This window comes from Ictidomys tridecemlineatus, chromosome 2, assembly GCF_052094955.1.
Source record: "Ictidomys tridecemlineatus isolate mIctTri1 chromosome 2, mIctTri1.hap1, whole genome shotgun sequence".
Lineage (NCBI taxonomy): Eukaryota > Metazoa > Chordata > Mammalia > Rodentia > Sciuridae > Ictidomys > Ictidomys tridecemlineatus.
Genome location: NC_135478.1, coordinates 49,074,860 through 49,086,912, shown reverse-complemented (window position 1 = coordinate 49,086,912; position 12,053 = coordinate 49,074,860). Strand labels below are relative to the sequence as shown.

The window sequence follows — 12,053 nt, the reverse complement described above, 5'->3', positions numbered from 1 at the left end:
ATCATGAATGGGCTCCCTAAGGAGAAAGCTCCAGTAGGACAGGGCCCTGGGCAGTAATGCATTTGTTTTGTCCCAAGACAAACTCTGACCCAAGGATCCTTTTGTGAGGCTTTATAGCCAAGAGAGCAAGCTTGAGCCAGAGTGGTAAGTGGCCCCGAAACCAGTCCATTCCCTATGAACTCAAGCTTGGAAATGGAAACCTGAGCTCTCCTGGAAGACACAGCTAATCTGCATTCCCACTGGTCTTCCCAGGAGAAGGCAGTGCTACCTAACACTGAAATGCCTGGGCCAAGGCACCAGAGAAAGAGCCCGCTTCTCCCACGGGTGGACAGGAGGGAGTCACATGACCTTACCCCATTACTGACCTGCTGTAGAGGGTGGAGTCGGCGATGATGGGGATGTGAGAGGTGAGCTGGCCCCAGATCCTGCTAAGATAAAACACAGGAAAACCCTCATGGGGGACCAAAAACAGACATTTGGAATTTGGAACAAGCAGAAACCCATCACTGCCTTGTGGGCCTTGTAGAACAATGTGATAAAGGACAGAAAATTCACAAACTGGACTCAAGAGCAACAGACTTTCATCCCAGTCCAAGGTCTGCTTTCTTCCCCAGGTCCCCAAAGGCCTGTTGAGTCCCACTGCCCCCAGCCGCTTGACTAGTTTAAAACCAACTTTGTTTAATCAAAACAGCTTTGGATGTTGGCAATAACTTCTCTTCCGGACCCAACCTCATCTCTGGGTAATGACAAATGACAGTGGTCAGAGCAATACAGGGAACAGAGCCTGATGGGAGCTTCTCCAAGGAAAACATGAGCTCCTCACAGAATCCACCCAGCATTGCTTTCTACAGAAAGGTACAGTTCTGAGCAGGTACGATCAATTAGACAGGGTCCAGCCTGCAGCCTGTGGATTTTCCATGTTTTTTCTTACATGACACTCAGTAAATACAGTAAAACAGTATTTACAGTAAAACAATGTGCAAAATTCCACACATTGCATGCTTTTCCTGGGTCTAGTAGCCTTGTTATATTTCAAACACTCCCAAGTTCTCAGCATCTCCCTGTAGCTTAGACATCCCTAGAAAATAATCGCACTGGATGGACAGGGACGCAGCCCTAGAAGCAGATGGCAGTTCCTACATAAGCCTCTTCTATAAAGACAAGAAGCCCCACCCTCCTTGCACATGGAGTTCCTAACCAAGAGCCTCCAGGGCTGATGGGCATACACCTCAAAAAGGAGGGCCGTCACCTTTTGCTGTTGTGGTTAAGCTCACAGCCATGACCACACTCTCAACTCAATCCCCTCCCTCATGGACACTAAGAGACATCCTAATTAAGCCATGCCTTCCTCTAGCTTCCCTTATTCGCAATATTCCTTTAGCTCCCTATAAAATATGAGCTTTCTACTGAAATAGGAGGTAAAACTCTGGGCTGGGGATAGAGTTCAGTTGGTAGAGTGCTTGCCTTGCACAGAAGGTAAAATTCAACGTGTGCTACTTTCAGACTGTTTGTAGTGATGACAGATTTTAACCGAGAGAAGACCGAACTTGAGTCCCAGTAGTGTCTCCCGGTAATCTGTACATTTCCCTCAACAACCCTTACTTCACTTTTCTCTCAGTTTTTTCTCCAGCCCAGGCAGATATCCTCTTGGCTGACTTCACCCAGGAGAATGAGGCATGACCTGTAAAGATCCTCACTTTCCTCCACCATTTTCTTTTTTTTGGTGCTGGGGACTGAATCCAGGGCACTCAACCACTGGACCACATCCCCAGCCCTCTTCCCCCCGCTCCCAGGAAAAAGCATATTAATTTTATTTGATGTTAATACTTTTAAGTGGCATGGAGTTTCCATAGAAAATAAATGATAAGCCCAATAAAGCCCTTAGACTTAGGGATTTATATACCATTTTAACCAAGGGCAATAAATTGTGGAGAAATGACTAGACAAAGGAAAGGAATTTCGACTTGTAGAGGTGGCACACCAAGAGAAAGTAACTCAGAAATACATGGGGGAATTAATGAAAGATAAGTGTTGTTTTAGTAAGTTTTTTTTCCAGCTGCTTTTGTATTTTATTTAGAGACAGAGTCTCACTGAGTTGCTTAGGTCCTTGCTAAGTTGCTGAGGCTGGCTTTGAACTCAGCCTCAGCCTCCCGAGCAGCTGGCATTACAGGTGTGTACCACCGCACCTGGCAAGGCCTACCCCTTTGACTCATCTTGGGCTTTCTGGAATGATGCTCTTGCCATCCCCACACACCACTGAGTCCTTTCCTTAATCTATGCAGAGAAGCCCATCCTCCCACCATGTGGGGTGCAGAGCAGAGGGCAGGATTAAGGGTTCTTTCAGTTAATGAAGCCTCTACAGAAAGACAGGATTCCTTGCATTTTAAGTAGGGTCTGTTTTACTTCCATGGCGAATGCTCCTGTGTAGGTGGCTGATTAGCCAATGACAATGAAGAAGCAGAGCTATCTAATAACCTCTGAGATCCTCTAGCACTTGAGTTCTGAGGCCATGAATGCTGTCACAATCCTTCGTCAGGATCAGAGTTCTTCTGTTTTCTGTATGGGTGCCCAGTCTACGCCCACAAGAATCCAAAACCTCTGGACCAATCACAAGCACCTGACCTTGACCTCTGACTCTTGGGCCCCACTAAAATCTATAGCCAGTTACCTGAATTATTAGAGTTGCTGTACTTTGCTGAATACTCTTCACTATTTTCAATAGCAGATCGTTTTGACTTCTTTAAAAGAAAGAAGGGAGCAAAGAATAAACATGCTGAAGCTGAGAGTTAGAATAAAAAATTTTCCAGACATACAGTTAAACTAGCTACAAACATGGTCATATTGGGCCTCATAACTTAGCACAGTGAAGAAGCCACAAGCCAAAACTAAAGAGGGAAATAAAACCCAGAATGCTGACTTTACTATCTCAGGCCGATCATTTCCACCAATTACATTTTGCCATAACAACCTCAGTAAGCCAGAAAACTATATGGTCCATTACACTGCTGATATTATGTGGCTTTTAAAAAGCTCCAAACCAGTCATCTGGAAGTACTTTCAGCTTTCAAGGAGATACAGCACAAAGTCATTAAATGTTCACCTAGAACTTTCCTCACACTAGTCGAGCATTTACCAGGAACTCAGAGATGCCAGGCTTACCTTCCGAGCTAAGATCTTTCTCTTTTTTCTTTCTTCTTCAGATCCATGATGTGACTGAGCTCTTGTCAGTCTTCGATGCTGGTGAATCTTTAAGAGATCACAATCCACCACAATGTAAGCACATCCTACATAAGGCATTTTCCTAAAGAAAATCTTCTCCAATATGCTTTGCCAAATCAAATTATTTGGGTAAAACAATCAACAATCTTGTTTTTTTTTTTTTTTTTTTTTTTTACTCAGCCTCCCTGTCTCCTGGCTTGGGTCTGAATGTCTGGGAGGAGTAAGTATGTCAGGTGATGCACAACTTCTCACTCCCCAGGTTCCTCCCTGCATCTTAGTTTTATTAATTTGTTTATTGGTACTGGAGACTGAATCCAGGGTTTCATGCAGCTAGGCAAACACTCTTTCAACTGCGCCACAGCCACAATCCTTTTCATTTTATTTTGAGACAGGGCTTTACTAAGTTGCTGAGGCCAGCCTCAAACTACACATACCCCTAACCACCTAGCATGCCCTGATCATAAAGAATGACCACCCTTTGTGCCATGTGTTTTCTCCCCATAGACTGAGCTGCTTGTGGGTAGGATTGTGAATATTTGGCCCTTTGTCCCAGTAGCCAGCTTGGAATGTGGTTGAGAGCAACCAAGCACAAAATGTTTAGGGCATGAAAAATCAGTCAAAACTCAACCCCTGGCCAGGTGTGGTGGTGCAGGAAGGCTAAGGCAGGAGAATCCCGAGTTCTAAGCCATCCTCAGTAACAGTGAGGCCTTAAGCAACTCAGTGAGACCCTTCTCTAAATAAAATACAAAGATACAAGCCAGGCTGGGGATGTGGCTCAGTGGTCCAGTGCCCCTGAGTTCAATCCCCAGAACCCAATAAATAAATAAGTAAATAAATAAAAAATAAAAACTCAACCCCCTGGCGAATACCATGGCAGAGGATGCGGACACTAAAGACCAAAAGGCGATGAAGAATTGTGATCAACTTACCTGTTTCTGTTCTTCAATTAGTCTCTTTTCTATACATTCTTTGGCAATTCTCAATGCCTCTTTTAACTTTGTGGGAATCTGAAAGAAGAAAAAGTACATCATCTATTGAATGAAGGGGCTGGAGAGTCTCTTGAATCCTGGAGTCCATGAGGAGTAGCTGATTACCCAGAGGAGGCTCTCTGGAATAAAACCAGTTCGAGCTGTCCACTTGAATGCTATCTTAGCCACATTTAGTGTCCCTAACACACTCACCTCTTGGGCATTTTTTAGCAATGAACACATAAAACTAAAACAGAGGCATAATCTACACTTCAAGTAATTCAAGTGGATCTCACACTGCCAAAATAATCTTGAAGAAGAAAAACAAACTTGAGCTCTTGAGTCTGAAAATAATGACATAGCTACGTAATCAAAATAGTGTGATGTCAGGTGAGGTGGCACATGCCTATAATCCCAGCAACTCAGGAGGCTAAGGCAGGAGGATCGTGAGTTCAAAGCCAATCTAAGCAACTTATCGAGGCCCCAAACAACTCAGAGACCCTGTCTCTAAATAAAAAAAGGCTAGAGAGCTGGGGATGTGGCTCAAGCGGTAACGAGCTTGCCTGGCATGTGTGTGGCCCGGGTTCGATCCTCAGCACCACATACAAACAAAGATGTTGTGTCTGCCGAAAACTGAAAAATAAATATTGAAATTTTCTCTCTCTCTCTCTCTCTTAAAAAAAAAAAAAGGGCTAGGGACACTGGCTCAGTGGCTAAGCACCCTGGGTTCAATCCCTAGAACAAAATAAAAAACAAAAAAACCCTAGTGTGATACTGATGTAAAAACAGACACCTAGAATAATGGAACAGTACAGAGAACCTAAGAAAAAAACTCTCATATGCAGTCAAATGATCTTTGACAAGGGTGCTAAGAACATCCAATGAGCAAAGAATGTCTTCAATAAATGGTGCTGGGAAAATTGGAAATCTGCATTCTAAGGAGTGAAGCTGAACCCTACGCCATTCATAAAACTAATTTAAAATGGATTCAAGACCTAAATGTAAGTTCTAAAACCATAAAACTAAAAGAAAACACTGGATAAAAGCTTCATGACATTAGATTTGGCAATGATACCCCCCCACCCAGTTCTGGGGATTGAACCCAGGGACATTTTTCCACTATGCCAAATCCCCAGCCCTTTTTAATATTTTTTTCTAGAGACAGGGTCTTGATAAGTTGCTCAGAGCCTCATTAAATTGCTGAGGTGACTTGGAACTTGCAATCCTCCTGCCTCAGCCTCCCAAGCCACTGGGATTATAGGTGTGTGCTACCATGCCCAGCCCTGTTATTTCTTAATTTATTAGCTTTTCAAACCAGGAGGAGTCCAGACCTGGAAAAGAGACACCCAGAGCATGTTGAACTTTTTGTCTTTTGTTATTGTTTTAAAAATTAAAATTTAATTTAATTTATTTTAGTAGGTCATATAGTTAGTTCAAAATCCAAAAGGTGTAAAAAGGTACATACACAGTGAAAAGTCTCCTACCTCACTGCCCTCCTTGGGGTCAGCGAGTGTCACCAGTTTCCTGTGTAACCTCCACAGGAAATCATCTACAGGAACTTAGTTCTGCTTTTTAAAATCATTGTTTTTATGGAAAGGGTTGCTGGCTTAGAGAAGGAGTGAAATCTAACACTAATCCCTAAATCCTAGGGACTAGAAAGTCTGGCTGGGAGAGAGTATATTTATTGAAAGCCTGAATTAATACATTTCCTAAGAGATTTCAGTGAAGGAGATGAATTTATTTTTATTTCTTCCTACCTCAGAATCCAAAGAAACCATTTACTCTGTGGGAACTTCTCTGACTAGCTGTAAGGATGGCCTTAGGCCTGAGCCTAAGCGACTCCATTTTAAAACTCCAGTTTGGAACCTGCAGTCTCTCCTGGCACACCTACGGAGCCCTCCAATATGATCATCAGGAATAGTCCTGACATAAACAAGTCACTTCTCCCCACCCTGACAAGCTCAAAGTGAAGTCTCTGCCATGTTGTCCTCACCCCATAAGGGGAAGAGGCAAGAAAATCAGGGTGGGGATCACCAGACCTGATGCTTTAACCCCAGGGCAAATGATGTCACTGAGAGATCTGAGGGCCGCTGACAGGGATTGGAAGGGTGGTCAGAAGGTCCCCAACTTAGTATAAGTGATGGAGCAAAGGAAGAGACATTCAGCCAGCCGACACTGATGCCCTCACGCTGAGAGCCTGAGGACGGCCTGGACTGACAGCCCCGCTCTTCTCATAGTTTGCCTGGTCCTCTGCATCTTCCTCACTGCTTTCAAACTCTACAGTCACATCTTGATGGGGTGAGAGGGGTGACTTGTCTCTACGACCCTCTCCTCAACTGGCCGTCAGCTCCACCCCAGGAGAAGCCTGCCTTGGTTCCTCACCTGATCACCACGGTCTGAGTGAATGTGCATCTGCTGACTTAAAGCCTAAGGCTGGAGGCTTTTGTTCTGACACTTGAGCTTAGAATGCAGAGGGAATATCTGTCTGTTGTGAGCCTGTCATGATTGTGTTTGCAGTGCTTAGAATTAATCTAGAATTGTTTGCTGTGAATTGATCATGTCTATTGCAGTACCTAGCATTAAGGATTGTCATTTTCTTGAGTAAGAACCTATAGAGTGAAATTGTATTGAGCGATTTGAGTGAATAAAGCATTGAAAAGAACAAAAGAGTGTGGACATTCTTTATTTCTCCCCCTCGACTGCATAAGTTGCACCTTTTGTCCATCTCGACACTAGCAAACAGAGCAGAGGGAAACATTTCTCACTTATACAATCTAGCTTCACCTTGGTTTTCTTTTCTTTCTTTCTTTGCTTTGTTCGTTTTCATCATAATAGCATGACATGTTTTTTTGCAAAACAGAGAGAAGACACAAAATTACATGTCAGCCTCCTGCCCAAATCTGCACGCAGGTGAGAGATGGGACCTGAATGAGGAGTGTGCGAAAGTAGTCTCAGTTGACCAATGACAGGCTGGTATTACTCCCCAGTGGGACATGCAAGTAGACAGCAACTAGAAGGTTAGGTACTTGCCAGTGGCCACTTGTCAGTGGCTCTCAACTGGGTGCAGTTTTATAGACCCTTATCTGGAATGTCTGGAGACACTGTCATGGTATTTTTGTTTTTGTTTTGACTTTCTTTCTAGTTCTTTTTCTTTTTCTTCTTCTTCTTCTTTTTTTTTTTTTTTTTGGGGGTGTGTGTGTGTGTGTGTGTGGTGCTAGGGATCAAACCCAGGGCCTTACACATGCCAGGCAAGTGCTCTACCACTGAGCTACATTCCCAGTTCTTGCCTGGAGACATTTCTGGTTGCCACAATGAAGGAAGGGCCTCTGCTTCACACCCTGCAGTGCACGGGCCGGGAGCTCCCACATTAAGGAATTATCCAGCCCCAAAATCAAATGCCACAGTTGAGAAGCCCCGCTGTAGGTAATGGCTGGTATCCTACAAGCAAAGCATTACTCTGGTTTTTCATGCTCTTCCCATGACACCACACCACTGCTTCCCCCGCGACTTCCTTCCAGACTTTTCTCTAGACACAGATATGTGGTTTTACACAGTATATTTCATACTCAGCTTAAAAAAAAAAAAAAAAAAAAAAAAACTTAGCCCAAATCATAATTGCTTTACATACTATTACAATGCCTTAATACATTTCATTTTTATTGGATTTACTCTTTTTTTTTCCAAATAAATGTACTAGAGATGATAAAACTAGTTCCTAATACAGTATTTAGATTACTTTCAATTTTTTCCCTATTGTCTACAGTTTCTTATATGACTGAACAAAAAGGTAACTTTCAAGGCTAACTTATTTGTGTTACAAACAAACAAACAAAAAAAAAGATATAATCACTCGCTTTACCTTAAACTGTGGCTTTTCAGAAGTGGTTAGTAAAACATCACTGAATAATCTGTAAAAAGAAAGAAACAAAAACCCTTTTTAAACCAGGTATATTCCCAGAGTAGGATCAAGGCATATTAAGACACCTATAATACCTGAGGTCTCCCTTCTCCCACCACATACTCAGCCCCAGCCAAGCCACCACTCCAAGTTTACCCACAAAGGCGAAGCAGTTTACAGGCCACCCAGTGTGATCTCAGGAACTCCCTTCCCAGTGGCTCAGGGGTATTAGGGAGCACTGGACCAGCTGTGTGGGGGAGATGGTTTCCCCACCATGGGGCAATATAGTATTTGGGGGAAAAAAAAAAGGATTTTTGCAAAAATATGACAAATAATACATGTAGAGATAGTTCTAAACAAAATATCTGTTATTCTTCTTTTTATTTATTTATTTATGCCTCAGAAAAGGACAAAATTTATTCTAGAGCCCAGCAAAATAAAGAAGAAGTGGAAAAGAATTGCCCTGATTGGAATCCAAGAGAAAAATATTTTTTTCTAATGTTTCTCATGCATAATTTTAAAAAACAGCAGCTTTTGGAGAACAGCAATTCTCTCTTCCAAAGCCAGTCATTAAGAATGATAGCAAGGGCTGGGGATGTGGCTCAAGCGGTAGCGCGCTCGCCTGGCATGCGTGCGGCCCGGGTTCGATCCTCAGCACCACATACCAACAAAGATGTTGTGTCCGCCAAGAACTAAAAAATAAATATTAAAAATTTAAAAAAAAAAAAAAAAAAAAAGAATGATAGCATGAGGGAGCTGGGGTTGTGGCTCAGAGGTAGCATGCATGAGGCACTAGGTTCGAGCCTCGGCACTACATAAAAATAAAATATTATGTCCACCTATAACTAAAAAATAAATATTAAAAACAAACAAAAACAATAGCATGAGGAATTCTGAACTGCTTTGATGAAAATGGCTGCTTGGATAGTGCCCATTTGACCATTCCCTACTTTGTAAAGACAGGAAATTCATCCCAAGCAGAAACCATAGGACTGCCTTTTCCTCAGAGGACTCCCCAACCTCCTGACCCTCCCCTGCCAGGCCTCTATTTACTTCCAAAAAACACATTTACTTGAACATAAATCACCCCTCACCCTGGGCTCTTGTCAAGGATGAAGCCCACAGGATGGAGACTTGGGTGAAGAAAAATATATTTGGATTCACTTTAGAACAAGAAGCCTGGGAGGAAAATGGAAGTGCTTTGGAGAAGAGAGTACAAATGCAAAATCAAGTAAATGAACACGCTGCCTCCTCCCTACAAATGCATTTTGTTATAAAACTTTGGGTGGGGGCTGGGGATGTGGCTCAAGCGGTAGCGTGCGGCCCGGGTTCGATCCTCAGCACCACATACCAACAAAGATGTTGTGTCTGCCTATAACTAAAAAATAAATATTAAAATTCTCTCTCTCTCTCTCTCTCTCTCTCTTTAAAAAAATAAATAAATAAATAAATAAAACTTTGGGTGGAAATTACTTGGGTTTTTTGTTTGTTTTGCTCTTGATACTGGGGATTGAACCCTGGGGTACTTTATCACTTAGCTATATATCCAAACCTTTTTTTCTTTATTTTGAGACAGGGTCTTGGTAAGTTGCTGAGGCTAGCCTCAAACTTGAGATCCTCCTGCCTCTGCCTCTCAAGTTGCTAGGATTATAGGCATGTACCATCATGCCCAGGTAGAAATTACTTTGCTTTCTCAACTGGATCCACTTTTCCATATGCATGCATATTTTTATAATAGCAGTGGGTCTGGACATAGATGCTCCTGGATCTGTGGAATATTCCAATGTCATATCCACAGGGCAGGTTTGTTTCTACCATTCATCTGTCTCCCCAGGGACCAGGACAGCTCCTGGCGTACAGAAGGTCCTTTCTAAACACTCATGAGAATAATGAGCAAGGAATCTGAAATTATACACCTTCTTTGAACTTTGCTGCACACTCTTCAAATTGTCCCTTGCCTTCTTTGCCTCTGTTATTGTTTCTGAGTCCATCTGTTACACAACAAGCTGGTACAGACAAAGCAATGGGCCTGGGAAACTCCACTCCCACAGTTTCCCAGGTGGAAGTGGCAAACCTGGGATCCACCTTAGGTCTGTCTGACTCCAGCCACATCCTCCTTAACCTTAGCTCAGCTTCTTCTCCATAAAGGAATAGAAACTGTACCTAAAAGAAAGGCCCCAAAGCACTATCAACTGCTTTGATGAAGTAATCTCTCAGGAGGTTGAGGTAGGAGGATCACGAGTTCAAAGCAGACTCAGCAACTTAGCAAGGCCCTAAACAACTCAGTGCCCTGTCTCTAAATAAAATATAAAAAGGGCTGGGGATGTGGCTCAGTAGTTAAGTGCCCCTGGGTTTAATCCCTGGTACCAAAAAAAAAAAAAAAAAAAAAGTATTGTTAACTCTGTTTAAGGGAGAATGTCTTCTGAATGCACAGCCCTTAGCACAGTGCCTGATACAGGCTAGAAGTTCAATAGTACCCAGTGAGGAAATGAGCAAACAAAGCTCAGAAGCCCAGAAATACATTGCCTTCTCCTAAAAGGCAAACCTTCCAAGGCCCTGTGCTTGTGAACTACCCACAGCTGGGTGCTAACTGGCATGCTCAAACAGGTTAGCAAGGAGAGGGGCTTGAGAAGGCCCTCCTTTGGCATTCCTAAGTTTGGGGCTTCACATGTACACACACACATACATACACACACACACATACAATGCTAACGTTGACAGAGGAGAGACACACATAAAAGGACATTAATGTTCAAGGACAATATGAGAGAGTGGGGAGGTCATGGTATCATGCTGCAAGTGACCATCAGCAAGCAGGTCACTTCAACTCCACCGGGACCACAATTCAGTCCTTAGTACAGTACCAGGCACAGCAGTCTGGTGTTCAACAGTTATCAAGGTGACAAGCAATGCATATAATTGACTTACGGCATCTGTAAGAGCCGGGAGACGGCAGGCATGCCATTTTTACAGGCGTCACAAGACAGCGTAGACTCCAACACGGCCACTTGAAATGAACAGATACACATTTTAGTTCTACAGAACACGTTGGCAAATCCGCTTGGTGATGAAAAGTTTGACACCGCTTTGTAATAACTGTCTGCAGGCTGATCAGGACAGTGTCAAAACTCTTCACACACAGACAGATGGCATACATGGGGGGAGGGGGGATGCTGGCAACACTCGTGTTCCCAATGACTCAAAAGAAATGCCTCAGGAGCCACACGCTGACAGAAAGCCAAGTGTATTCCAAAGATAATTGGGACTCATTCATAAAAAGTATTTATTCTTTCAGAAAAGAAGTAAACCCTGCACAGAAGCACAATTTGGAACTTGAAAGTCATTTTGCTGCTTGCCTGATTTAAATCAAAACCAGCACATGAAATGCCAGCTGTTGATACCTCGTTATCCAACACCTTGGATGGCATCAAAAACAGCAGAGACTTTCTATCTGAAGGTCACTGTTCAGCTTTGGCTGTTCAAACTCAACACAAAATAGTCTTGGGGGCCTGTTCTCTCCACATTTTTGGAGTGTTGACTTGTATATTCCTGGATGATGGTCCAAGAGCCACCCTGCTCTCCTCTCTCCGCTCCAGCTGAGTTCTCAGCTGACTGTGGAAGAACAGGAGGGCCCCTGGGTGAGTCGGCTTTAGTTCCTGTAGAAGGTAACTCCCACCTACCCTTTGGCTCTCCTGGGCCTCCTCAGGTAATGCTGGAAGAGCTCCTGGATCCAGAATGTTTGTGACCCTGCACCATGGCTGGGCCTGCTGGGCTCTTCTCTGCCAGGCTTCTAACCCATGGCTCTCGTGTTCCAGTCCTGCCCAGCCTTGTTCTGACTCCTGACACCTGCCAGTGTCCCCAAGACTGGCTTCAAGTTGCTGGGCCCTGGCTTTTGCTTCTGATTAAGACTCATGCTGGCTATACTTCTCTTTATGTCCCTCTACTTTCAAAATGCTAATGCATGGCTG

At 43.4% G+C, this 12,053-nt stretch overlaps 1 protein-coding gene across 10 annotated transcripts in view; it reads right to left on the bottom strand.

Annotated features, from left to right (window-relative positions):
- Pxk (PX domain containing serine/threonine kinase like) overlaps nucleotides 1-12,053 on the bottom strand; it is a 75,157-nt gene that overhangs the window by 10,018 nt on the left and 53,086 nt on the right. For 5 of the 10 annotated variants that reach the window (XM_078038524.1, XM_078038523.1, XM_078038526.1 and 2 more), the window contains exons 12-17: nucleotides 11,014-11,092; nucleotides 8,047-8,095; nucleotides 4,149-4,226; nucleotides 3,160-3,246; nucleotides 2,669-2,738; nucleotides 366-428 (exon numbers count right to left, since the gene is read on the bottom strand). In XM_078038524.1, coding sequence (XP_077894650.1) covers nucleotides 366-428; nucleotides 2,669-2,738; nucleotides 3,160-3,246; nucleotides 4,149-4,226; nucleotides 8,047-8,095; nucleotides 11,014-11,092 — 426 coding nt within the window. The remainder of the gene's footprint in view (nucleotides 1-365; nucleotides 429-2,668; nucleotides 2,739-3,159; nucleotides 3,247-4,148; nucleotides 4,227-8,046; nucleotides 8,096-11,013; nucleotides 11,093-12,053) is intronic. The other 5 variants (XM_078038528.1, XM_078038527.1, XM_078038530.1 and 2 more) reach the window with 1 other exon arrangement.